Genomic DNA, 27,968 nt, shown 5'->3' on the forward strand with positions numbered 1-27,968 from the left:
AGAAATAGATGTCTCTCCAACTTAGGAAATACAGCACCTTTCAAATGGTAAAATTTGTGCTAATTTTATTTAAAAAGAATTAAAATACAACCCAATTATTTAGAGCTTTATTCATATTTATAACTGTTTAATCACCCACACAGCAGAGTCTGAATACTTATTTACATAGGTTACAAGAGATTAGCGTTTGAAGATAGAATTGAAGTATGTAATGTGCACAGGAGAGCTAAAATATGTGCCTTGAGTAACCATACAAATCAGCATTAACATAAAGAGATTGTCAGCCTAAATACCTATAGCTGACACTGTTGCTCACAGAGAATACTCTGTATTTGTTAAGTCAGCGAGTTTGTGCTAAATGGAAAACGAAGGAGTAATTGGGGCTACTTTAAGCAGGTGGAAACTCACAGATGAAAATGTGGTTTCTTCTCCTGTTTTTCCAGTGTGTTAGAAAAAGGGGATGTAGTATTAACTGGTGGAATACAACAAACCTGGCACAGTAATTTAGAAATTCCCAGGTGGAGGCGGGTTTGCTAAGGAACACCCTTTCTATGTGTGTGTTTTAGCAGAGCCCATTTGTTGTGCCTGCCGCTTCTCCGTGAGGCTTAGCACTTGGCTGTGGCACCAGGAGTAACAGGGAGCGTGGCATTTCTGAGGCTCTTTGCCTTAGGAAGACCTTTAAAGCATACTTGTATCTCCTTGTATCAAGGCCAGGTTGGATGGGGCTTTGAGCAACCTGGTCTAGTGGAAGGTGTTCCTGCCCATGGCAGGGGGATTGGAAATAGATGATCTAAGGTCCCTTCCAACCCAAACCATTCTATGATTCTATGATTCCTTGTGCCTGCAGCTCAATAAAACTGTCTTTGCACCTCATTGCGCTTGTGTGCCTGCAGCTATGTGTAACCGAGAGACTTCAGCCTTTTTCCTTCACTTTGAGGGTGGCCGGTGGAGCTTACCAGCATGACTTGTGCCTCGTGGAAAGCTCTGGTTTATCTGGTGTCTTCAAACAGATCAACAAAGTTTAATAAAGATCAGGTCCATGATCCTAGATGGCAGGAGATTATACACCTAGTAGGTCTACCTACTTTCTTCGTTAGTGACAGCAGAGGGCTTTCAAAGGGAAGAGCTCTACCAGAATGCCAAGGGGCATGGCAGGACCTGGAGCAGCTATGCTGCTCGGCTGCATGAGCTTCTCCTCCAAAATGGGATATATATGTAGCATGCTGGCAATGTGGGTGGTATTTCTCTCCTGCCTGGCACACTACACCAAGAATTTCCAGACTTTATGGATCAACAAGCTGCTGTTGACCCTCAAATATCTCTGTTGTTTAGCTCTCAGCTGAAAATGTTATTGAAGATACTATTTATTTGGGTCCAGGGTTCCAGCTGTGTCCTTCTCACAATGTACTTGTTGACCACAATTTGGAAGAATCCTGTGCTGTGCTGGAGAGGATAAGAGCTCTCTGCTAATTGAATCAGCCCTTTAGTTCTTGAGTTAAGATCTAGACCATCCAAATGGTGATGGGGTGTGCTGGTTACTAGTTTTAATGCTCCTCAAAAAATAAAGTAACTAGGCATCTTCTCTGATCCACAGTTTAAAATATGCCATACCTATTAAATGTCTCTCTTAACCCATTCCTCTTTTGCAACTTTATAAATTACAGTGTTTGCCCATAAAAAAAATCCTCCATCAATATAGCTTTTTGTAAAAATTGTGAGTCAGCACAAATGAAATCTCATGTATCCTAATTCTTAGAACTTGTGGTCAAAGGAAAAGTGTCAGTCCTATATAGGTGTTCTTTTAGTACTAAACACTCACAGTTTCACCTTCTCTAAGCAATGCCAAGTAGCTTTTGGTAGCATTTAGCCCACTGTGCAGTAACATTCTCCATTATAACTTCCTCTTCACCAGCTCCTGCTGATCAAGATTTAGTCAGCTAGTATCTCATTATGAGGATGATGGGAATAAAGTAATTACCTTTCTTCCTCACCACTTTAAGTATCATAGCAATTGAGAGAACAATCAGCAAACACTGGCAGATGTGCTGTGGTCCTCTGTTAACTTCAGTTCCTCCTAACAGCTTTTTACTTTACACTCCTCCTGGTTATCTTTTTCGTCGGCTTTTTCTTGCAGGCAGTCCAGCAATAAGTACAAGATACACATAGGGGACAGAATCAGTGATGAATTCTGGAGTCACTTTTTCCTACCGCAGCATCTGTGGCTGTGGCTGGTGCTCTCCTTGGTTTGTGTGGTCATTCCCAGGTCAGCGGTGTCCCTCACCCAATTATTACTGTGTGGTTACAGTGGGTTAAGCAGCTGGTAGGGCAGCCTTTTCCTTCCTCACCTCCTGGCTTGCTGCTGTTTTGTCTTTCATGGTTAGTTATGATGTGGAGGACTGGTTCCTTGCTGGTTTCTGCTGTACAGGTAAGAATGTAGCAGTGCTGATGGGCTGCCTAATTCCCACCTAACTTCATGTTACTAAACTGAGAATGACCCATTGAGGACCAGTCCTTATTCTCCTCAAGGGGGTGATTTCTCTGAGCATGGATAGCTTGACAAGTTTTAATTCCCTTCTTGTCAAATGGTTTCTTTCAGAGCAGGACAGGATTCCATAGAGAAACGTGCCTTTCTTACTGTGAAGTGGCTGAAGAGATAAAATTTAAGGAGAAGAGTATAAGTTGTGTGAGAATGAAAAATAGAGTAACAAACTAGAAACCCATGAAGTGTCCAAGATACTTCAACGGGAGCAATGTGGCTCCCTTTATGAAAAGCTGAAGAGGTGAATGATATGTCAACTGTGTGGAAATACCGTTTAGTGTAAGTGAGTAAGGCCCGAATACTACAATGACTAATTATTATCTGTAATGACACACTCTAGTCCCTTTTCTTTTGTAAATCTGCTGAAAGCTTAGACCAAAATACATGTTGAAACATTTACAATGACCAATATGATTGGCTTTCTGTATGTCACCTGCGATGGTAATTCGTAACATTTTTTTCCCCCACTGATGCTCAAGGTTGTCTTTTAGCTGGTATTCAATACATTATAATAAGAGACACAGGAACAGAATGTGGAAAATGTGATGTCACTTTGGGGCCAAAAGGGAAAAAAGGGCTCTAGAGGGAATCTAGAAGTATAGTGTTGTAAGGCTGACTTTCAGACTGGGCAAGCAGGCAAAGTGGTTGAAACAATAATAAAGACAGAAATTAGCAGGCAGAGATTAATGTGATATAGTAGGGATCACTTGATGAAGCTTTTATAGGTGGAACACGTTAGCATTCTGAAGAAGAGTCAGCGAGCATTTGAATAGGGTTGGTCTGGTTGATGGAGTGTATTTGGATTTTGAAAAAGCTTTTAACAAGTCCCCTGACCTAGGTTTATTAGAAAAACCCTAAGCTGTCATGTACTCTCTAGTGGTTTAGTAACTGGTAGGAAACAAGCGGGCAGATTTCACACTGGAGCAAAGTTATCAGTGATGTCATATGGAGGTCCATGCTGTTCGGTGTCTTCCTAAATGGTTTGGATGAGGTGGTGAAGCTGCGTATTCAGAGCAGCCAAAGCTAAAACTGACTGTGAAGACTTGGAAAAAGATGTCATGACACTGAAGTTACTGGGTGAATAAAGAGGCAGAGGGACTTTCATATTGATTAACACAAGGTAAGGTACATAAGAAAAGGAGCTCTAACTATGCATACACAAACAATAAGCTGTAAGGAAATCAGGCATGACTGTAACCCATTTTACCAGCCATTGTGGAAGCTACAGCATTAGGTTTGTTATCATGAGTCTGAGCTTCTAAAGACATGCTTTATTGACTGTTCAGGAGGCAAGAAGATTAAGCATCTTTAGTTTTAGGGGGTCTCTAACAGTGTGTGATATAAATATATGTTCCTCCTCAGGCTCATAATGCTTAAATAACAGTCACTCATTGATGTTTTTTTCTTTACTGGCCTTCTTCCTTGAGGTAATATCTTTAAGAAGTTTAATAGAGGATGGTAACAACTGAAGAAATGTAAAGATTTCCCCTCCTGCCCTATATCTTTATCTCTAATTTAGCTTCTCAGAGGGGAGCTATTGCTGTGGCTGAGTGAGGGAAGGGCTGGATCCTAAGATGCCAGCATGCAGAAGCGGCAACAGTGTGTCCTTTGCTGCTGGTACAGATCTGGACCCCAGTAAGCCTAAACCTTTGGAAAAAAGATCTCACCAAACAAATTAACGTCCGTACCTGGAATTTTACCTTCCTTATTTGATATGCACTTTCAAAGCTGCCCTACCATGACTATTGGCTTATGCTGCCAAAGAAACGCCCTTTGGCCAAAGCACCGATTCAGTGGAGAGCTTCCATGTGCATTAAGTCCTTTTCATTGGTTTCAAAGTCAAACCCATGAATAAGAGTTATTCTGAACTGGGTGAAGGGACAGTTGAATCTAAGGAACTGAGTGAATTGAGCATAGGCAGCATCAGGACTATTTTGGGTGTTTCTGTGGTGTTTAGAATTGGACAGGTCCTGTCACTGGTTGTAGGACCTTGTCTTGAACTTGTGAGCTTGATGGACATGTGGGGAGGCGAAGAGGCTTGCTTTTTGTAAGCTGCATGACTATAGCAAAGGCAGTAACTGTGCATTGTGAGAACTGCTGGACGAGGCAGGAATGTGAAAAGATCGCGATGGCCGGTTCTTGCACTTGAACTCAGTTATTGATTATTTGAGCCCAAGATCTAAATTTGTTCTTAATCTCACATCATCGTCTCCATGCATATCATACAGTTCTGCTGTGGTGAAATTGCTATATGGCTTTTATGGTTGAATACCTTTGTTGTTAGAGACTTACTACAGCAGAGGGCCTGTATGTATCTTTTGCGATTTCTATTTATAATTTCTCATTGTTTCAAGTACTCTCTTGGAAGGTGGGAAATAAATGTCTTATTAATTTCTTTTACATTTCACAAATACCAGTTTTTCACCTGTCGTGGTTTAACCCCAACCGGCAACTAAGCACCACACAGCCGCTCACTCACACCCCCCGATGGGATGGGGGAGAGAACTGGAAGAGTAAAAGTGAGAAAACTCATGGGTTGAGATAAAGACAGTTTAATATGTAAAGCAAAAGCCACGCACACAAGCAAAGCAAAACAAGGAATTAATTCACTACTTCCCATCGGCAGGCAGGGGTTCAGCCATCTCCAGGAAAGCAGGGCTCCATCCCACGTAACTGTTACTTGGGAAAACAAAATGCCATAACTCTGAACGTCCCCCCCTTTCTCCTTCTTCCCCCAGGTTTATATGCTGAGCATGACGTCATATGGTATGGAATACCCCTTTGGTCAGTTGGGGTCAGCTGTCCCAGCTGTGTCCCCTCCCAGCTTCTTGTGCACCCCCAGCCTCCTCGCTGGCAGGGTGGTATGAGGAGCACAAAAGGCCTTGACTCTGTGTAAGCACTGCTCAGCAGTAACTAAAACATCCCTGCATTATCAACACTGTTTCCAGCACAAATCCAAAACATAGTCCCATACTAGCTACTCTGAAGACAATTAACTCTACCCCAGCCAAAACCAGCACATCCCCTTGTAATAATTTCAGCAGGAGTGTGTGGACTTGTCCTGTGATACAAATCTTTAATTAAGCCTTTTGGTTAATTTTCTTTACTAAGAGTGCAAAATGTTTTACACTCTCACAGGTGCTTGCAGGGTTTGTCAATATTCAGGAATACCAAGCAGGGAAAAGTTTTTTTAAAAAAAAAAATAAAAAAAAATTTAGAACTGTAGGTCTGTCTGGGACTGATGTTTCATATAATCAACAATAATCAAACTCTCATGCACAAAGGAAAATCCTACTACCAATGCAAACTGGATACTGAAAGGAATTTTGCTCACTGCTGATAAATGTTACGTAGCAAATTTCATACCTTTCTCTTGAATGTGCCAAAAACATCAGAGTCCAAATCATTTAGCTGAATCCTACTTAAAAGGCAATGATCCAGTACAGTATGATTCTTGTAACTGAATCATTTTTGTGGTCTCTCTGGGTGTTATTAAATTTAATGTCAGAATAGTAGGAAAGATGTCTGAAAGCCATTTAATATTGTCACTGGAAAGAAGTTAGATTATGCTCAATTTCTGACATTAATGTGCTACTTAAGATAATTTATCATATTGTGGTATTAAAAAAGACATCCTTTTTACAGTGGCTGCTGTGTAGCATTCTAATTTGCTATTTTTCTTTAGCATGGTAGGAAGCCTTTTTCATGCAAAATGTTTTTTCTGGGGTTCTATTCAGCTCATTCTTTATAATACTGCATCACTTACAACAGCAACTTTAAGTGCTTGTCTCTTCCAAGGATCCTGTCAATTTTTTATGTTAGAATGACAGAATCCTCCTATGTGAGACAATTGAAGTGGAGCATTTAAAAAGAACCTGAATTGTCAGACATGTTTCTTGGACAGGTATATACATACTGGTCTCCATTTATGTATTTTAGACATTTACTTTCATTTATGCTTTACCAAGCCATAGCTAAGGTACTGCTAATATGATTTACTGATCATGCAGGGTTTTCTTAAGTGTGCTGTATGTCCCATTCACTGGTTCTTACAATGGTTTGATGACGGATAACAAATAGGTACTTAATTTTGTCATCTTTATTGCTGCTTGTTTCCTAATGACTAGAGTCTTATTTCTGATATAAATCATGTATCATACTAAGTACTCTTCTATCGATGTATGTAGTCCTGTATCATCCAAGGTACATACATCCCTGCCAAAAGGCCTTGAACTGCTTAAACAAAAATGTGGAAAAATTAGATACAAATACATAAATTCTTCTACTTTGTTTTCACCTTTAAAAATGAAATAGTTTTCTTCATTTCTTCTGGGAGTAGAGAATCGATTCTTCTTCAATAGAGTACAATACAGAAGTGAATTTTTTTTTTTTTAAGGTTCTCCCAGGGGAGCTAGATGGTCTGTGCTAGCATGGCAATTTTGCATATAAATTTGCCATCCATTGGTAGTGGCAGTATATGAAAGGCTTGTAAGAACTACCCACAGTAAACCAATTTAGCAAGGGTTATATATCTGTCAGTTACAATTAAATCCATGAAAAATATTGGCTCTGAACTAGGACTTTTGTAATTTGATTTACACTGTAGTTGAAAAATAAGTGATTTCATTGGAAAATGGTCTTTATTCAACTGAATGTGAATTCTTTGTAATTTCTTGCTGAGAAATCTTAATTCAGAATGGTGGATGTCTAAACATAGTTATTTAATTAACCTGCTGTTATACGCCATTTTGTGAACATTGGACAAAATTAACTTCCTGGCTGCATGATGCCTGTCAAGGATGTGTGTTTCCAGGGAATATTTAGTGTCCGTTCAAATCTGATATAATGACATTTATTGCTAAAGACCAAATTGCTTGTTCATTTAGGGATTATGATACTGCTGTAAGGCAGAATATGACCAGCATTTTTAGAATGGATTCCAGTATAGTGCCAGCACTTTCCCAAAATACAGACAGATAAAGTCAGAGTTTATTTTAGTAAAAAAGGCTTGAGCACATGTATTTTAAAATTTTGCATGCTTTTTAATTAATTCCTTCTATTTTTTCCTTCTTATTCTGTCCAATTTGAAACTTGACAACTATATAAGCATCTAATGCTAACAAAGCATCACTATAAACACATGAACACTGCACATCCATTGATTTTAAAGGAGGTACCATATGTTACAGTTATGCCTGTGCTAACATACTTGGCTGGGTCAGGGTCTTAATTTCCTCAGCATTCAAAATGCCATGGAGTCTAGTCATTACTTAGTGAATTAGTGGAGTCTTCTCTGTCTACATGTCTGCCCCAAATTAAACAGCGTAGAGTATTTGGCATCCTTCACTCCACTGAAAGATGAATGACCAACTTTCTGAGATATATATCTTATTTTTTGTATTCGTTGTCTAAAACATGTAGTAGAGGTCCGTGATAGTCTTAGGAACATAATTCAAATCATCTGGTTCTTTAAGTGTGACATGATCCTTCCACTTTCTCTCATCTCAGAGTTCATAGCCCTTCCAGCTCTTTTGATTACGGGGTAATAATCAATGTGAACCTGACTGTTTCAGTCTCCTGGCTGTTTCTGACTAAAATTGTGTAGGATTGTGTCATTCTCTCTGTTATCACTGGCTCTTTTCTCTACAAATTCAGCCTTCGACGTGATTTCTTCTGGGACGACGCACGCCTCACTGGTCTTGGAGGAGTTTTGTGTTCATTGACGCGTGGCTTTGCTGTAGCTCCATTCAATTCAGCATATCCGAAATACATGGGCTGTATTAGACAAAACTGCTAGCTTGTCTCTGGCCATCAGTCTCACATTCATGTCGTGCTGTCAGAGAGTTGCTTTTGGGTTTCATGGCTTTTTGGTCTGTCTTTTACTTTTTCCAAACCTGCTTTCTGGCACTGACATATGCTTGATGTTCTGCACTATCTTCAGCAGTCCTGAAGCTAGACCATTATTTTGGTTGCTGTGACGCTCCTGTTCTGTTCTGCTCAACTCCAGCTGGTTCAGTATGTGGGGGGAGGTCTGGAAATCACGAGTCTGCACAAAGGGGGCACATGCGGCTGGCACTACTGGAGAAGGTCACAGCATGGGAACAACGACTGCCACGTGGCAGTGGGGCAGAAGATCTCTCCTTGTAACCCTTAGGTGTGAAACGGGGTAGACAGTAGCAATGGAGGAGGAGGGCTGCAAGAGGAGGAAAGGCTGGTACCAGCCATGATGTACATCCCTCAGTTTCTGAGATATTTCAGTGTTTAGGTCAGAATTGTTAAATATGCATCTAGATTTGACTTTCATAAGGGTCAAAGATCTCAAGGTCTAGAGTTTTGGCTCAGGGCTCCAACAAATTACTGATATTTGAGTGTACTATATGGATCTGTGGTCCTCTAGTGGTCTCATCAGATGTTTCTAAAACTGTATGGGGTTTAGCCCCGGAGTCCTCCACATTGCCATTGTCCTCCATGCAGGGAACTCCCCCCCCCCCCCCCCCCATCCACTGGGTTTGCCCTTACATAGCTCGAGCAAATGAATTCTAGCTTGCAGATGTTTGCTTTTGTAGCCTTTCTTTTCCCTGACTTTCACTGTAGGCTGACAGACAGATAAACTTTAAAAAAAAAAAAAAATTCCTTGATTGCTATGAATCTCTCTCCCAGCCTTGCCAGTGAAGGTTAAAAATACACCCATTGTTGTGCTGGGTGGGTGGGCCGACCTTATGCCACCCATTTCTAGGGCTTTTCCAGATTATATGCTCATTTATTTATTTTTAAAGTTCTTTATCTTTTAACGGCATATTCAGCATGTATTTGCCATCTTCTTTTCCCAAACACTTTTGATTTTAATAGGGTTTCCTTCAGCAATTCTGCTGACCTCCTGGTTCCTGCAGAAACATGAATTTGGAAAGTTCAGCAGCGAAGTGTTAACCCCCAGTGTACAAAATCCACCAGATTAGAGTCAGTTAATTAATGAGATACTTCAGTGGTTTGCATGATTTAGGCTGTCTTAAGGCACTGAGAAAAATGTTAATAATGTGCAAGTATTGTGATGTTTGTGTTTCTTTTATTTTTATTTGCAGAAATTGAACTCGAATACAAACCTATCCTCTTTTTCTGTCAACATCCTCATTAAAATGGAGCCTCTATCCAATATTCAATGTCTGTATGAATGTCTATGTACAAATCCTTGTATCCTTGATGATGATAAACTTCCACTTGTAATTCTTTTTCTTACTCTGCATCTTTCTGTGACATTGAAGAAGAAATACACAAAAGGGGGGAAAAAAAAAGGAGTTACTAAAAATCCCCAGTTCTAGCAGGATGGGTCACTCCCATCACAGGATGGATGTGCTATCTCAGCTCTCCTTAAGGAGTCTAAAAGTGGTCAGGGCAGAGATGCCCTGAGCCTGAGATGGCTTTTCTGGAATCACCATATTTGTATTGTCTTTCCTTTTTTGTGTTCTTTCTGCCCTCCCCCTCAGTTGCCATGACCTGTTCTTATTCTTTCAGACCTGTCTTATTCTTCCATTTCTTCATTCATTTGCCTCTGAACTCCTTATCTTGTGTTTCTTTGCTTTGTACAAGTGTTACCAGTAGCTGGTACCGCTGCAGTTGGAACTGACCACCAGAAAGCTGGCTATATTGTTGAATAACTGCCCACAGAGGGTGTGATCCTGAGTGGGCCTGAAATTAATGTTGCTACACTTAATTCTAGTAATTTATTTTCACAAGCAAATAAAAGCATTAGGGTGCAGTGCAGGTATTGCTGCTTTGCTCCCTAGTTACAGGCCAAAGTTACTTCAAGATTTACAGGTTCCTGTGTTTTCTTGAATCCTCTCCTCAATGCAAGCCCTTGTGTCTGGATGATTTCTTGCACTGCATGTTGCTATCTCTACAGGTGAGCATGCCTTTTGTATGAGAACTAGATAAAGAGACCCAGGAGAAGATGCAGTTAAGTTGATCCTTAAGGCAGGAACCATGCTGGCTCTATAGTACACTGCTTTTTCTGCAGTACTCATCCCAGAAGAGTACTGGGATGAACTTCAGAGCTGAGAATATAAACCTGTCGCTTAAGATTGTTCCTGACACACAGGAGGGCAAGAAGTGTAAGAAGAATGAATAGTATAACACCAGACGTTTCTGTTACGTGCTTAGAAGCGTGTGCATGCACCCGGGATCTGCCTGCACTTAGTTTTTGCTGTTACAAAGGGATATGTTTGAGTAATCTTTGTGCTTGTTGGTACTCTCATGAGCATTTCCGCTTTGTTTCTGAGTGAAGTCAGAGTCTGGCTCAGCATCATGAATGAGTGTGACACATTATAACCCTACAATTTCTGGTAGGCATCTCTTATAGATAGATTTAGTGGGCAGAGAAATGAAATTTGAAATCAGCATTTTTCTACTCTGCAAATCAGCTTTTATACACAAAACACTAAAAGAGGAACTCCCTCAAGCTGCTTTTCTCTTCCCCCTCCCATTTGTCTTGAAAGCTCACTTCCACTGTAAAAATGAAGATGACCCTTCAGGCCTGTTAAGTTTGGGATCTGATCCATTATGGGAAGCTATTTTAGTATCTTTCTGCTTCAGAGAGGTGGTCTCAAAAAGCTGATTTGACACACAAGGTTTTTCTGGGGGTGAAGCCATCTTTGTGTTAGGGGGAGCAACGCTCTGATGAAGGTAACTTGCTGTTTAGGTCAGGAGCAAACCAATTCTCCTCTTATCCAAGCTCTGACTGCTATAATCTAATAATAGGTGGAAGAGAGAACAGAAAGGACTGTTTAGAGAAGTGCTTTGAAAACAGCATATATTTTAAAATTCATTTTAATCAAGTGACCCTGAAGTGGGCATTTGTACTTATATATATATTTAGGTTTTGTTTTTTTTTTTCCCGAGGGAGGTTATTTTTCTGAGCACCTTGGTAGCATGTCAAGGTTGAGCTAGCACGCTAATACACAAAACTGGCTTCGTGGAGCTTTTATGGGGAAACAGCCTTGAGTGTGTCACCTCTGATGCACTTTGCTTTTGAAGCAGCTGTTTCATTTATTCTAAGGTTCGCTTATTTTCTGGGACTGTATTTTCATATTCATATCACTATGAAAGGGGAAAGAAAAGAAAGCGTTGAAATCAGGGGATTGCTTGAGTCAATAGGTGGAAGAATTTGTTGCTACCTTTGGTGGAGCCTCCTGCAGTGTTTACTGGAGGGGTCGGTTGTTTCTTAACCTCTTTGGAAAAAATGTTGAGGAAAAGCTTTTATAGCCACTTTGTGGAAAATATTTTCTGTGAGGATGCTTGAGTAATTGTGCAGGGATGCTTGTGTGCAGCTTAGCACGTGTAGAAGGGAGGAGCTGGAAAAATGAAACAGTTGAGGACCTAAATGAAATCTTCAAATTACCCACCCTCCCCAGTTGATAAAGGCAGGGACAGTTCAGCATGGTGCTTACCGCTGCACCCACCCGTCTGCTGTGGATCATCCTGGCTTGGGCACTGTTTTTCGCTGTACCCACTGGGTGCAGGTGCATATGCCGTCACCTTTTCATCTTGTCTGATATGAAGGGCAGTCCTAGAGGGTGGCTCAGCCTGCTCTGGTCTCTGTTCATTGCCTGCATTTCCCATGTTGTGCTTTGCTGAAGTGGTTTTTCATCTTTGGTTCTTCCTTTGCCTTTATTTCTCTGGATACAGGAGTGACGGGGAAGTGCTGACTGCAAAGCGCATTTTTTGGTAAAGACACAAAGAACGTGTCAATGTAATAAGTGCACACCATTTTAATGACGTAATGTTCTTGGAACATAGTAAGCAGGAGTCAAATTGTTCTGGCAGATATAAGGTTAAATTTAGCAACAAAAAGTTACTGAAAAGGAGGATCATTCTTTATCAGAGATGCATGCTTTCCAACCCAGCTTCCCCATGCAACATCCAGCTCAGGGCTAGAGGTGGGCCTGACTCACAGAATCGTAGAATCATATAGGTTGGAAAGGACCTTTAAGATCATCGAGTCCAACCATTAACCTAACACTGCCAAGTCCACCACTAAACCATGTCCCTAAGCGCCACATCTTTACATGTTTTAAATACCTCCAGGGATGGTGACTCCACCACTTCCCTGGGCAGCCTGTTCCAATGCTTGACAACCCTTTCAGTGAGGAAATTTTTCCCAATATCCGATCTAAACCTCCCCAGGGGCAACTTGAGGCCATTTCCTCTTGTTCTGTCACTTGTTACTTGGGAAAAGAGACCGACACCCACCTTGCTACAACCTCCTTTCAGGTAGTTGTAGAGAGGGATAAGGTCTCCCCTGAGCCTCCTTTTCTCCAGGCTAAACAACCCCGGTTCCCTCAGCCACTCCTCATAAAACTTGTGCTCTAGACCCTTCACCAGCTTCATTGCCCTGCTTTGGACACGCTCCAGCACCTCAATGTCTTTCTTGTAGTGAGGGGCCCAAAACTGAACACAGTATTCAAGGTGCAGCCTCACCAGTGCCAAGTGCTGACTCATCAGCGAGTGACTGCGTGCTCTGTGTTTGGAGGGTTCACCTGGTAGATTTGCAGCAGAGGGGTTGCTCTTCCCTTCCAAATCAGGTGCAAGTGCTGTAAAAGGAGTGGGTGTTTTGTGGGTCACTAGTTGCATTGCAGAAGATGAAGCTCCTGATGGGTGCTTTGGAGAGTATGAGTGTAAATTGTTCCAGCTGTGCTGGCTGTGGTATATTGCAGCCATGGAGGCTCTTCACCCAGTGAAACTAGATGGTTAACACTGGTGCTGTGAAAGTTGTCTGGTAGTTGGATAAGGAGATAATACTGTTATTCAGCTTGTTATCGAAACATTTCATACTGGCCATAGAAAGTCACTGTGGCTGAGCATTGCTTTTCTCTTAAGTTTGATCTGCTGGGCAGTGCAGAGTTGAAGTTGTGCCTGTAATAGTCATTTATTTCAGTGCCAGGTGTATAAAACATGCTGGTTCTGACCTGGGAGCATTTCATAAGGATTAATGGTCCTAAGTGGGTGTAAGGCAGTATTTCACGGTTTTTGAAAGTAAGAGTATGATTTCCAGGAAGCTTAAAAGAAGCAGGTGTGCAGCCTTTGCTGAACTTTGGTGAGACCCAGTCACTTGGCTCCCATAAGCTTCTTTGGAAATCACAGCCAGCACATCTGAGCTCTCTAAAAATGCTGTCTTAAGATGCCATGTGTAGGAAATCAGCATTTGCAATGCTGCTATAGAAATGTACTTTGTGAGTGGTTTGTTTTCAAGCTTTTCAACCTTTTAATGTTTTTTTTTTCCTTCCCTTCTTTCCCATTAAATCTGCAACTAACCACCGAAGAGCCTAGCAATGACAGCATAAAGGCATCTGCCTGGGAAAGCTATAAGAGAAGCACCTTTTCATTAGAAGAATGTGAACAAGGAATTGAAAGTTTCTAGATTTAGTTCAGTTTGAATGCACTAGCTGTCTGAGCCTTGCGTTATTCAGACTGATTTTCAGAGTGGATCAGTTTGTGCTTGCAGTCACATTCAGTACTTGAAAGGTAGAAGACTAGAGTTTCCTTTTCTTTAGGCATGGTATTATACCTACAGTGGATTATACCTGCAGATCAGACATTTATAAATTGAAATGATAAAACTGGAACAGAGTCAACTCAAGGGACAAAGTGCACCTTTAAAAGCTAGTTCACTGAAGACCCCAGGGTGGAGACCAGGCTGGAAAATCTGGCTCTGGTTTTGTCCCACGGTTGTTCTGACACACCTAAATATTACAAATGAATGTGTCATGGGAAGGGGAGTGGGTTTGGGAGGAATGCTTTGCATGTGTTTATCTGTAGCTGGGAACTCAAGTTGTTGCTTTCTTCTGAATTCTTGCAGGTGAAAGTGATGGTAAGGATTTGTCCCTCTCAAGGAGCACATGAAACATCTGAATCCATGTCCTTCCTAAAGGTAGACCCACGAAAAAAGCAAATCACGTTTTATGATCCAGCGGCAAGTGGGCCTTCCAATGCAGGTCACAGAAGAGGCATTGTTGCTGTCCCAAAGATGTTTGCCTTTGATGCGGTTTTCCCCCAGGATGCTTCACAGGTACTGGAGTCACTTGCATAAACCTCCTGAGTCTTCTCATGGCCACTGCATTTGATTGCCTGAAGAGTTCTTTCTGTTTCTGGGGAATTTTATTTGAATGAGTTGCCTTAATGCCTGGAAAAAACATGGTAATTAATAGACAAATGGGTAAATTCTTACATCTTCAGTTTAGTTGAGATGTAAAATTAAGGAATAATAGCTGGGGAGATGGATTTGCCAACTGAATTATCTTCCTGCATTTTCTCTTGTTAGAGAAAGACACACAGCCAATTTGAAATTCACTTTTCCATCCGGTTAGGTTTTAACCCATTTGATGTCACTGAAATAAAGTCCTTCCCCACTGCTTTCAATGGGAAATGAACATGTGCTTACCATTAAATTAAATGCTGTTTTTAGGAGAAGAGATACAGCTAACCCCGTGGGATTGCTATACCGAAACAGTGAGGGAGCTTTTCTATTTTCCTCACCTTTTCCAGTTTGTTTATACTGTGTTTTTGACTGATTATTTTATCTTTATGGTTGTGCTGATGATGGTACATGCCTTTCTTTTGGCCTGCAAAAGGGTGTATTTGTACAGTAGTAGCCCCAGACCTGAAATCTGATACACAGACAGGATGGTTGGTATTTGAGAGGATTGTGGGCTGCAGTATATTCGGTGAGATTGTAGTCATGGACACCTGAAATTTGCTTCTGGGAAAAATCTTTGTTTCAGAAAAAAAATCCTAGAACAGCTTTAAAAAGAAGAAGAAATTCAGCAGTGTATTAAGAACTACTCCAAGTTTGAACTGCTGAAAACAATTAGGGTGAAAAATACACCACAAAACATCCAAGGTGAAAATAGTATATTAATGTTGAGAAAACCTGACAAGATCTAGTTCAGAATCCCACCCTCAGATCTTCTCCTAGGATTTTGTTTAATTTTTTGGGTCCCAAACTAGAGATATGAAAATATCTATTAGGTCCAAGTTCTAGCCAAGCACTAAAGATGGAGAATAACCTCCCCCACACATCAGTGCCTAAAGCAATCGTAACCACATCAGGAAGCTGCTTTTAAGATCCTGCATAAGCTCAAGTGGCATCTTTGTGCAGAAATATGCAACAGTGATCTCAACATTAGTCCAGAACTAGAAGTGGCTTTTTCTTACTTGTGTTGCCAGCCCTGCTGCAAGGTGGTCCGTCACAGCCTGCTTCTCTGCTGGTTTTGGCACCAGTCCTTCAGGTTGCTGACCTCTGGTTTGGGCTAGGCTCTTTCAGGTCCTTGTGGTGGGCCTGTTGGGTGGCCTGTTTGTGGTGTTTCTGGGTGATGTTGGCCAGTGCAGCCACTTCTGTGCAGGCGTCGTTGCTCGAGGCAAGCTTGCTGCCATGCACCTGCAAACAGAGCCTTATCATTTCACTGTAGTTACATATTTACACCAATCCTCTCCTCTGCCCCCAGTTGCTGTACTTAATAGATCATTTTATTGTATATTTGAAACCTTCACGGACATGGATAAACTGGTTTTAGTACACTCAAATATTTTAGCAAGTTCTCTTTATTGATGATGATGTTTCCCCTGGAAGAGGAAAATATGATACTATGAAATCTTATTCAGGGATCGTAATGCATTTTCTCCAGTTTAAATGTCTTTCTAATTCCTGTGAGCACTCTTGAGTAGCTTAATTTCAGTGGAGTTGCTACTATTGCTGAATAGCCTTGGCTAAGCTATTATACCAGCAGGAAGCCTGGTTGGATAGCATTCAGTTTGCTACATTAGTCATAGAATCAATATTCCAAAAGAATTGGTTTAATAGAATTGAAAACTATTTTAGGCTGTAGTAGCATATTTTATTATTTTTTAAGATAGCATAGTTACTAAAATAATAGGACTGATGCCATAAAAATGGGGAGAATATTGCGCCTCAAAAATATTGAGTCATTCATTTCATTACAGAAGAACAGTAAAAGGCATAGCAGTATATGCTCTTTTACTTATTTGTCTCCAATCTTTCTTTCAGGCTGAGGTATGCTCTGGAACAGTAGCAGAAGTAATCCAGTCTGTTGTGAATGGTGCAGATGGTTGCATATTTTGCTTTGGTCATGTCAAGCTTGGTGAGCTCCCAAATTCGTTACAGTTAATTACTATGTCAGTCTGGTAATTACATGCTGTCAGCTCCTGGAACAATAAACCTGGAGTATATGAATAGATTAGAATTTCTTTTTAATTAGCTTTGCAAACTTATCATGGTTTATTTCTACACTGGGATTGTAAGTTTTAATTTGAAAAGGTAAAACGTAACATCAGATTAGCTTATTCAAGAGCAAGTTTGTATAGGTGCATTGTGATGAAAATCAAAAGATCAGAGATGTTTTTAACGTTAATTTGCTGTGGGTCTGAGTTACAAAAATTGCAAAACTAAGTGAATAAATAGTAACGGATTAAGAATTAAATACTTTGCATTTTTGCATCTGTTCTTTCCCATTATCTGTGCAACACATGGCATTGCATGTAACGTACAGTGGTGATACGAAGAGACACTGTCTTGTACAAGAAAGGTGAATTAAGTTCATGTTTGTCTTTTCATTCTAGGAAAATCTTTTACCATGATTGGGAAGGATAACTCCACGCAAAGCCTTGGTATCATTCCCTGTGCAATTTCTTGGCTCTTCAAATTAATCAATGAACGTAAAGAAAAAACTGGGACTCGTTTCTCTATTAGAGTATCTGCTGTGGAGATCAGTGGCAAAGATGAAAACCTTAAGGATTTGTTAGCTGAAGTAGCCACTGGCAGCCTTCAGGATGGCCAGTCTCCCGGGGTTTATCTGAGAGAAGATCCAATATGTGGAACCCAGGTATAATGGATATCACAACATAGATTTTTCTGAGCCTGACTTTCTTCTGCTTTTTATTTCCTTTTATCTGACAACAATTATGACAACTTTTAAGACAGTAAAAAAAATTTATTGCTTTTAATTTATAAGCCCTTCTCCCGTGGTGTACATATTTGTTTCTTTTAATGCCCTAGAGATTTAGCCAGTTCAGCAAAAAATAATAAACAAAAAATGCCCCTGTGCTAATTAGTCATTTTCTTGTTTATATTCAAGCTTCAAAACCAAAGTGAGCTAAGGGCCCCGACAGCAGAGAAAGCTGCCTTTTTCCTTGATGCTGCAATTGCTGCCAGAAGTACCAGCAAACCTGAATGCGAGGAAGAAGATAGGAGGAATTCACATATGCTCTTTACTCTTCACATATACCAGTATCGCATGGAGAAGAGTGGCAAAGGAGGAAGTATGAATCTTCTTACCATATTGTTTATTTTTAAATGACATGGCTTTGGGTTAGTTTAAACAATAATTTGCAATAAACTTAAAAAGAAAAATAAAGTGAACCCTTAAGCCAGTCGAGTCACCTTTAACTTTGGTAGCTGTGGCTAATATCTGGTTTCCTTACTATTAATATTTAATTTGGTCATTATCCCATGCTGTATTCGTTATTTTCCTCATTTGAATACATTTTGAATACCAAGTTTGGCTTGAGTCCATGCAAGAACGTGATGTACAACTGTTTTTCCCCTTTTTGTTTTAGTGTCTGGAGGACGCAGCCGTTTGCATCTCATTGATCTAGGGAGCTGTGAAAAAGTGCTAAGCAAGAGCCGAGATGGAGGAGGCTCTCTGTGTCTCTCTCTCTCTGCCCTGGGCAATGTAATTTTGGCCTTAATTAATGGTGCTAAGCACGTGCCATATAAGTAAGTGAATTATTGTCTGCATTATCTTAAATTTGTGGCTGGTGTTACCTTAGCAATGAATTGCATCAACAATTTAGTCTTTACCTAAGATGAAATTAAAGTAAGTTCTGTCAGAGAGGGGTCTGTCTTCTTTTAAGATCACTTCTATATTACAGATGCATATATCTATTCATCTACCTGCCTATACGTGTATATATACATACACAACTTTTTAAATGTCACATAGTAGCATGAAATTCTTAATACATGGCCAAAAAGTATATGCATATTGGTATATACTTAAGTTGGGTGAAATGTTGGGGAGGGTTTGATTGTTTGATTGAGGGGAAAATGGCCAAAATGTTTTCTTTCCTTCTATCTCCTCTTTGTTTCCTGGGTTTGGAATTTAGACTGATCTCAGCCAGCTGGACGTTAGTGAACAATTTCATCAAAATTTCATAGGATTTCCTCTCCTTTTTCCAAATTACAAATTGTATTGACATTTCAGAAAATACTAGAGAGTTTATCAAGTATGGTCATCAAAGGTTGTTATTTCTGTATGCCTTTTTGAATGATACACATTTGTTTAACAGAAGTGAACATTTAGGTGTGTTCCTTTATGGAGTGTACTTGACAATAATAGTATGTCAAACACACCTGTGGGGAGCCGAGCTTAAAGACAACAGCCACATTGTAAACACCCTTACCAGAACTTGGCCTTCAGTCCTTAAATTTAATTGCTGCTTGTCTTCATGCATTATAACTTTGTGCTGTTGTTATCAATCATGTCATTTCACATATTTATCTAGTGCTGCATCTCAAACAGGTGTTCTTTCTTTCTGTATTAGGCAGAAAGATAATCTCCTCAGGCTAGTTGCTAGGTTTGTGGATGGAGTAGAGGATGGATGGGTTAGAATAGGGAAGGGCAGATCCTCAACTTTGTCACCTACCATGGTTTAGTGAGCAGACATGATGGTAGTTCCCACATGTTGGGCCAGCTCAGGGGGGCGACAGGAAGCAGCCTCCAGGGAGCTGTGGGGAGAGATGTCTTGGAGACCAGTGGAGGACAAAATGTTACCTGTCTTGTCAGCTTTGCTGTCCATGGCGGAGGACTCGCATCACCGGGAAAGCCTTCAGAAAGAAATTCTGCTTCCCATTTGCTATGTCAGAGCAGAGCACAGCAGGCAGAATGGAAACTAGATTAGTCGGGGTGGCATTGATAATATATTTCTGATATCTAACATTGTTATATTTCTTTAGAGATTTCTTACCATTTCTGTTGACTTATTTTTTTCTTATTGTCAAAATTGTTTGCATAGAGCTCACAGAGCTTAGCTACCCAGGTACTAAGTCTGCTTAGCTAAAAATACAGCACTCATGAGCTTTTTGGGTAATATGAGCTAAACCTGAGATAGCTAAACTAGTTATCAATCAATTGTTTTACAATTGTTTAAGTAACAAATAAAATGACTTATCATACTGCAAATACACAGGCAGATAAATAATTAAAATATTGGTATCTTTGCATATGTACATTTAGACACATTTTAAGTGTGGTCAAATAATAGGAGCATATTTCTTATCTACATGTACCATACATGCGTATATCCTATGAGAGTGAAAGCACAGCTTGTGGTGTAAAAATCTGCAAAAAAAGATTGTGATTTCTTTAAACCATCCTAGTGTTCTCATTTGTTACACAGGGACAACAAGTTGACAATGTTGTTGAGGGAATCACTTGGGAACATCAACTGCAGAACTACTATGATTGCGCATATTTCTGACTCCCCAGCCAATTATGCAGAAACTCTCACCACCATTCAGCTCGCATCGCGAATCCACCGAATGAGAAAGAAGAAATCCAAGGTTGGTTCACAAACAAGCAGAAATTAATTCATTTGAAAATGAGTTTTCCTAACCTCTCGATGGGGGAACATGGGATTTCTTGGTGGTAAGGAGTAATACAAAATGCATAAAAGCTCAGGAGAGGAACTGACAAATGACTTGGCACTGAGCCATCATCCTGCCCCCAGTCCTTAATCCTGAAATTCCCTTCTTTTTGTTCCAAACACGTATTCTTTCTTTGCTTATATGTGGAACTATCTCAAAAGCTCCTATTTGTATTAATTATAAACCAGTAAGGAAGGAACAGAAAACTGTTGAGGAGAAAGACAATGCATAATATTTAATGGAAATGATCTGAAAAGGTATGATTGTTATATTACTCCTAATACAGTAAAATCTATGTAGCATGACCTTGTTATTTTAATTCACACTCTAACATTTTTCCACTAGATGTAGTTGTGATAGTATATACAAAGCACAGAGTATATAGCAAACCTGACCTTTTAATCAATTATGTGTACATATATATACTTATATATCAATTAGTATTAATAAATTATCCCTTATTGATCATTTGCAGTACGCATCCAGCTCATCTGGAGGAGAGAGTTCATGTGAAGAAGGACATGTCCGAAGACCGCCCCATTTGCGACCGTTCCACCCACGAACTGTTGCCCTTGACCCTGACCTTCCTGTCCTGAGTATATCTAGTGATCCTGATTATTCCTCCAGCAGTGAACAGTCTTGTGATACTGTCATCTATGTTGGTCCCAATGGTGCAGCTTTGTCTGACAGGGAATTGACAGATAATGAAGGTCCTCCAGAGTTTGTTCCCATAATCCCATCCCTAAACAAGAAGAGAAGTAAAGACAATTCTGCTATTGGTAGGAGTTCTGACAAGGACCATTTTAAATGCAACACTTTTGCTGAACTGCAAGAAAGGTTAGAGTGCATTGATGGAAGTGAGGAACCCATCAAATTTGCTTGTGGAGAAATCTCTGTTGTGTCCAATAGTACCCCAGTCCCTGGAGGTACAGAAAATGCACAGTCTAAGCTGATAAAGGAAAAAATATCTTCTCCTTCTGGAGGATTTAAGAAACCAATTCCACAAGAAACTGCATCTCCCAAAAAAGGACATAACCTTCCTTTCCAGGCTGTTGCACCAAGGGGTGGCAATGGCAATTGTCATGAAAAGAGCACACCTCTCTTAAGAACAGAGCTTTCCAAGCCACAGAGCAGAGCTGACAACAAGATAATAGACTCGATACCGGAGGGAGAGAGAGAGACAATCACCGATTCCCTGCAGTCCTCAAGGTGTAGCCCTTCAAGGAATCCGGAGCAGAATAAGGCCACAGCTGAATGTGTCATTAAGGAAAAGTCCTTGTATGTGAAGAGACCCTTGCCAAGTCCAGCACCTCCACCTCCACAGCAGAAAGAGCACGTACCAAGTTCCAAAGCTGAGAATTTGGAGCTGGACAATAGCAATGCAGTTCGGACTCCTCCTGTGGGAATGAGCAAGCAGATGGGAAACAAACCTGAGCAAAACCCCATAGGAAGCACATTCCTGGTTGGTAGCAACGCCCAGAATCAGTCAGGTGCGATAGAGGTACACAGCTTCAGGTCAGCGTTCAGAGGGAAATGTTTTGATCGGGATATACTAACCACCACAGTGACTTTGCAGCAGCCTGTTGAGCTGAATGGAGAGGATGAGCTTGTTTTCACTGTGGTGGAAGAACTATCCATTAGCGGGATTATGGATAATGGAAGACCTTCCAGTATCATTAGCTTTAACAGCGACTGCTCCCTTCAGGCCCTTGCATCGGGTTCGAGGCCAGTCAGTATTATCAGCAGCATAAATGATGAGTTTGATGCTTATACCTCACAGGAGACTTCTACTGGTGTAAATATTGATATTGTTGTGCCCTTTGCTAAGGATCCTTTCACCAGCAGCAGACGTTCCTCCATCAGTTCGTGGCTTAGTGAAGTCAGCATCTGTACAATTGAAAGTGATGGAGCCCAGTCTAGTGACAGTTTTGTCGCACAGTCATCTTACAGCTGTAATAAGTCCGAGGAACCCTTCAACTTGGATTCATCCCATTTGTCCGTCCCCCTGAAAAGCGCTCTGAATGACAGTGGATTTTGCTTCTCTGAACTGGAGAGTGAGAGCTTGTCCTCAAACATCAGCAAAAGCCCTCAAACCTCTGAAACTACCAAAGCATCTCAGATAAAAAGTGCTTTTTGTGTCACTGATCAGCCCGTAAAAATAAAATTTAGTAATTCTCGCGATACACCTGTGATAGAAACAATACATTCTAGTCTTCCTAGGAAAACAAAAACTACCTCATCTCCAATCCACAATAATACTGTCCTCAGCTATAAAGAGCTGCAGAATCCACATGGTGTATTTGAAGATCCCTGGCTGTTGCGCACCGATTATCAGTTGGAAGCAAAACCTGCAGACTCACTGCTGTCTCCAAAATCTCACGCATTTGGTACTGAGAAGCAGCCAGGAAAAGCTGCCCAGTATTTTGGCACAGCATCCAGGCCAACAAAGTCGCAGACTATGCTTGCCTGTTCACAGAGGGTTGTGGATGGTTGCGAAATGGCCTGCAAATCCTCCAGCGGAGCTGCAAAGAAGTCAGAAGTTGCGATGAAGATGCCACAGCTGAAGAGAGGAGCCACCACACTGGGAGTGATGCCAGTGTCGCATGCTAATAGTACTTTGTCGGAGGCCGTGACCCGAGGGAATTCAGATGCTCCCTTGGCCACTGGCAGCTTGAAATCGTCACTGGGAAAGAAGAGTGCACCACAGAAGTCAACCATGTTGCCCAGGCCAGGTGGGCCAACACCTCCAACACCTCCTGTACGCAAATCGAGCCTGGAGCAGAAACCTGTTGGTCTGAGTAATGGTGGGGGAAAAGCCTCTGGCCTGGACTTTGCCAGAGCTGTCATGCCAAAGGCTGAAGACGAAGCAGATTTGCGGTTGAAAGCTGGGTCTTACTTCAGTGAAAGTGCCAGCAGCAAAATGAATCTAAAAGGCGACCACTCTTTGCCCAAGATGACATCCAGCTTAAAGGTGAAGGCGTCGAAGAGCGAAGCCGTGCACCGTTATGGGAGCCACATGTCCCTGGAGAGGTGCGACAGCCTGACGTCGGTTGGATCCAAAGCAAGTGTTGCGAGGGAGAATGGGAGTGCCAGCAACAGCCGGGCAGGGCGCTCCGTCCCCAGGCTGGGGGTCCCCCCTGTTGCCTCTGGTGTGGGTTTACCACCACCCTTCACTGCCCCTGTGCCTGGTAAAAACAGCCAGGCAAAACCCACAGCTCACCAGAAGGTGCAAGTGAACGGGAATAAAAACCGAGGCCTCTCTGCCAGTGGGTCAAAGTCTCTCAGTTCCTCTGTGAAGTCCCTGGCGCAGCCTGCAGGGAAGGGCTCTGGCATGGTCCCCGGCGGAAAGGCGGCCCCCCGCTCCGTGCAGCCCGTCAGCGGGAAACCCGGCCGAGGGACCATCATGGGGACCAAGCAGGCCATGAGGGCAGCCAACAGCCGCGTGAACGAGCTGGTGTCGGGTGGCTCTGCCAAGGTGGGCCACTTCCGAGGCTCCACCGACTCCGACAGCGGCAACGACAGCGGCATTAACCTCAGCGACGAGAAGTCGCAAATCCCGGTGCTGCCGTCTCCATACAGCAAGATAACGGCGCCCCGGCGGCCTCAGCGGTACAGCAGTGGACACGGCAGCGACAACAGCAGCGTCCTAAGCGGGGAGCTGCCGCCAGCCATGGGGAGAACGGCTCTGTTTTACCACAGCGGGGGCAGCAGCGGCTACGAGAGCATGATTCGGGACAGCGAGGCCACCGGCAGTGCCTCCTCAGCGCACGACTCCATGAGCGAAAGCGGGATGTCGTCGCCAGGCCGGATGAGGAGCCTCAAGTCCCCCAAGAAACGATCAACAGGTAAGAAATGAAGGGGAGGGTGGCCAGGTGTCCACTGGCACTCCACTGCATCCCTGAGGATGGGAGGTTTTCATGGCGTCTCTGACAGAGAGGGAGAGGAGATTTGGGGGAAACTCAAAGCAGGGAGGTGGACTGCCTGCATGCGCTTGCGTGTGCACGCGTATCGCTGTGACAGCAGCTACTTGTCATTTATTTCACTTCAAAGCTGCAGGTGTGACACAGGTGCTGCGGTGGAGAGGGCAGGAGAGGCACCGGACGCCCTGGGGCGCCGGCAGCCTCCCTGCGAGTGAGGAGGCAGCAGATGGCTGCTGGCAGATGGGGGGACATTCCTTCCTCCCTCAGCAGGGTTGGCAGCGAGCGCAGCACCAGGGCGGCCCAAAATAGGAGGGTGTTACGGGTGGGTTGGGAAGAATCAGGGTGCTGGGTGGGCGCTGATGAGTTTTTGTGAGGATCAAGCGAGTGTCAGGGAAGACCTGTGAGAGAAGGGCAGTAAGGAGAGGAGGAGCTCTGCTGCCAGGCATCTGTGGGGAATTTCAGTGAGATGGCCTGGGAATGTAGTTTGGAAACAAGGGAATAGGCCTGGAGGGGAGAAGAGTGTTTGCGAATTAATGAGGATTGCTGAATGTGCGTTAGATTACCCAAAGGTGAGGCTTAGGGGCAGAGCAGTAGGGTGCGTATGTAAGATGCAGCAACTCTTACGTTAATGCTACCAGCTAATTGCAAAATTATTGTATTGCACTCTAATAGTGTATTTATAAAGAAATTTTAGAGTGTACATGCAGATACTATAAGCAATAGAAAACTGACTGGGGGAGTCGCTCAGAAGAGGCGGCTCTGGCTCATGTATTGTGCCAAGGCAGACATGTCCACCCACACCATGCAAAGGTGGGCATACGAGAGCCAGGTCCCCTTTCCTGCTCTCCAGTGGTTTTCCTTATTGCTTTCGCAGGTGGTGCTCGTGTAAGTGCCGCTAGTTGTAGCCAGCTTCAAAATCAGGCTCATATGACTGCCGTTACAGTATTCATTTTTACTGATCTAGACTAAAGTCCTGTCGTCGTAAAGAATCAGTGGCAATCGGTGCCGTGTAGCTAATGACCAGCAGCCTCATTCAGCAACCTAAGCATACTGACTGTTGGAAATATAGTAGAAACTAATATCAGCAATGCGCTGAATCTGAGCTTTTGGTTGGAAAGCAGTAATTATTGCAATCCCTGTAGACACCCATGATGCTCGATTGTGGCAGTAAAACCAAATGAGTTAAACTGACATAGATCTCATGGTGCTTTCTGGTCAAAGCAACCGAGTTGCTTCAGCAGGTGATATATCACTTTGGAAACTTAGTGCAACATTTGCTGCAGTTCTCTTTTCATAGCATATCAACCTCTTAAACCTTTCCTACAAATCAATATTAACAGCTGTATAAGTTGCACACATATTGAGAAGGCATTACCCACTGATGGATTTGTATTTGTTTTTGCCCCAGGAAATGCTTATAAGGTCTTTAAAAATGACGAACTATTTCTTTTTCCAATTGAAATTGCTCTATATCAGTAAATTATGTATTACTTTTTTGGAGTGCTGTAGACTTCGAGACAATAATGTGTTTTGTACATGAAATGAGGTTTCATAGGAAGTTCATGAAATATTTCTTACAAGAAATGTTTGGTGCAGACCCATTATTAGCCTAAAATATATTGTAATCTTTGCAAAGTGTTAGAGATTCTTGCAGTAGCTTACATTGCTCCAAACTGTGTTGGAGTGATGCAGTCTCTGGATTTAAGGACAGATCCTACTCCCATATATGTCACTGGAAACCTTGTCCCCTTATCCTTTAACTTCATCCTTGGAGAAATGATATTGACCCTGGCTGCTACAGTGGAAGGATAGGAAGTTTGTCTGCTTAGTATATGTGTTTGACTGCATCTGTTTGGTGTCCTCTTCAGAGAGATCCTGCTGTCACCACAGTGGTTACAGGATCAGAGTTACAGCGGGTGATTTCAGCAGGCAGGACAATAGTGGTGATTCAGGCTAAATGAATTGGGATTGTGAGAATGATGAACAAGTGTTGTAGAAGTAGAATCAAGTCTTCCCCTTTCCAAAACATTCTCGTTGTGATTGTTCTTGTTACTTAGAAATTAGCAAGGATGCAATTAAGAATTAGGGATGTTTTTCTTAAGAATATGTAAAGCAGGTAACTCTTCAGGTATCTATGGAGGTGTGTTGCTTTGGGGGTACCTGCTGGGATTTTGTCTCCATTTCATGTTGAAGTTTGTGACAGGGCTTACCTGACAGCCTTAACTTGCACTTAACTCTCCTGTAGAGATCTCAGCCCAGAAGTTATTTTGGCAGTACTGTCCTCTGAGCAGCACTGTCTCGTCTGTTTGATGTGCTCCCTTTTGTAAGACGACCAGAAGAAATAAGACTCCTTACCTCTGAGTTGGTTTTCAATTAGAGGAGGAAATTAGGCACTAAATTTATTGTCACCAGTCACCCAAAAGCTGCTTATCCTTACTGCTACCATGTGACGTTTCAGCTTGTTTCTGGTGGCCTTCAGCCCTCCTATTTACCTAGGGATTGGACTGCAGCCTTGTTAACATGGCCTGACCAGCTCTATGCACATACTCATCCTTGACACATGTAGTGTAAAGGTCAGCATTGTAGAGAATGAAGAGAGACTTATAATCGCAAAAAATGCTGGACAGCAAAGTGCCAACTCTTGTATACAAAAGTACCAGCCTTTTTGAAGGACATAAGTCAGTCTCTGCTTCATGAAACCTGAACCCTAGCAGATGCATCAAGGTGGCAGTGTGCTGTTTGTTTGTAAATCTGGGAGTTGTCCTGTTGAGGAACTGGTGAGTTTTGTCATGCTCTGAGCTTCCGAGTGCTGGTGCAAATGGGTGGTGATAGGCCTCGACATTAGAGGTAGCTCGAGTTGCAACTTGTTTGGTTGCTGCCTTGTGAATGCCTCCCAATCCCACAAAGTCATTGAAAACTGCTGGTATTTAGCACCTTAAAGCATTGATAGTAGTTCTGGAGGGAACTATTTCCTCTTTGCAAAGAGGTAATACAATGAGAGGGATCTTAGATAGCCTTGCTTGGCTTTAACTGGAGGAGCAGGAGATTTCCAGATTCATCTGCCATTATCAGTATTGGTTTGAAATTACTCACTATCTCATTGCCATTGCAAGGTAATGAATACCATTGTAACCCACCAAAGAAAAATTAATCCAGGCAAAATATTTTTGCAAGGAGAGAATAAAGAACTGATGCTCAGACATCTGCTTTGGGAGAGGAACTGCTGTTACTCCCATCCGTGAACCAAGTGAAACATACTTTGTCAAGGCACTAACTCAATCAGCAGCCTGAGGGTATTTTACTAAAAGGAAAAGATCAAGAAAAGCATTTCTTCCTAAGTATCCTGAGAACATAGATCTTTCTTTAATTCACTGCAGTACATTCTGCAGTCTGTTAGTCTCTTAGAGTCTGAGGAACGCTTGTTTTCTGTATTTTAGGTCTCCAGCGTCGTAGACTGATTCCTGCTCCGTTGCCAGATGCTGCCTCCCTAGGAAGAAAACCCAGTGTCACTGGCCAGTGGGTTGATCTACCACCTTTGCCAGGCACTTTAAAAGAGCCATTTGAAATTAAAGTTTATGAGATTGATGATGTGGAACGATTACAGCGACACAGACAAGAGGAAACTGAGGTCAGCACATATTTTACAACAACTGTAGACAACTTAAATTACAGTATACAGGCAGAGTCCTTGCTTGAATGCCGGAATGGTGTTCAGGAAATTGATTGCAATTAAAGCACTATAATTATTAATTTTACAATTCATATGTTGGGGTACCCTTAACACAGAAAATGAAGATGA

The 27,968-nt window shown here is 42.1% G+C and overlaps 1 protein-coding gene across 1 annotated transcript in view; it reads left to right on the forward strand.

Annotated features, from left to right (window-relative positions):
• Positions 1 to 27,968, forward strand: part of KIF26A (kinesin family member 26A) — a 103,993-nt gene that overhangs the window by 73,149 nt on the left and 2,876 nt on the right. The window contains exons 6-13 of the mRNA XM_050897629.1: positions 14,388 to 14,597; positions 16,593 to 16,686; positions 17,165 to 17,427; positions 17,680 to 17,863; positions 18,161 to 18,320; positions 20,003 to 20,165; positions 20,725 to 24,094; positions 27,607 to 27,797. Coding sequence (XP_050753586.1) covers positions 14,388 to 14,597; positions 16,593 to 16,686; positions 17,165 to 17,427; positions 17,680 to 17,863; positions 18,161 to 18,320; positions 20,003 to 20,165; positions 20,725 to 24,094; positions 27,607 to 27,797 — 4,635 coding nt within the window. The remainder of the gene's footprint in view (positions 1 to 14,387; positions 14,598 to 16,592; positions 16,687 to 17,164; positions 17,428 to 17,679; positions 17,864 to 18,160; positions 18,321 to 20,002; positions 20,166 to 20,724; positions 24,095 to 27,606; positions 27,798 to 27,968) is intronic.

The sequence above is a fragment of the Gymnogyps californianus genome, chromosome 5, assembly GCF_018139145.2.
Source record: "Gymnogyps californianus isolate 813 chromosome 5, ASM1813914v2, whole genome shotgun sequence".
Taxonomy (NCBI): Eukaryota; Metazoa; Chordata; class Aves; order Accipitriformes; family Cathartidae; genus Gymnogyps; species Gymnogyps californianus.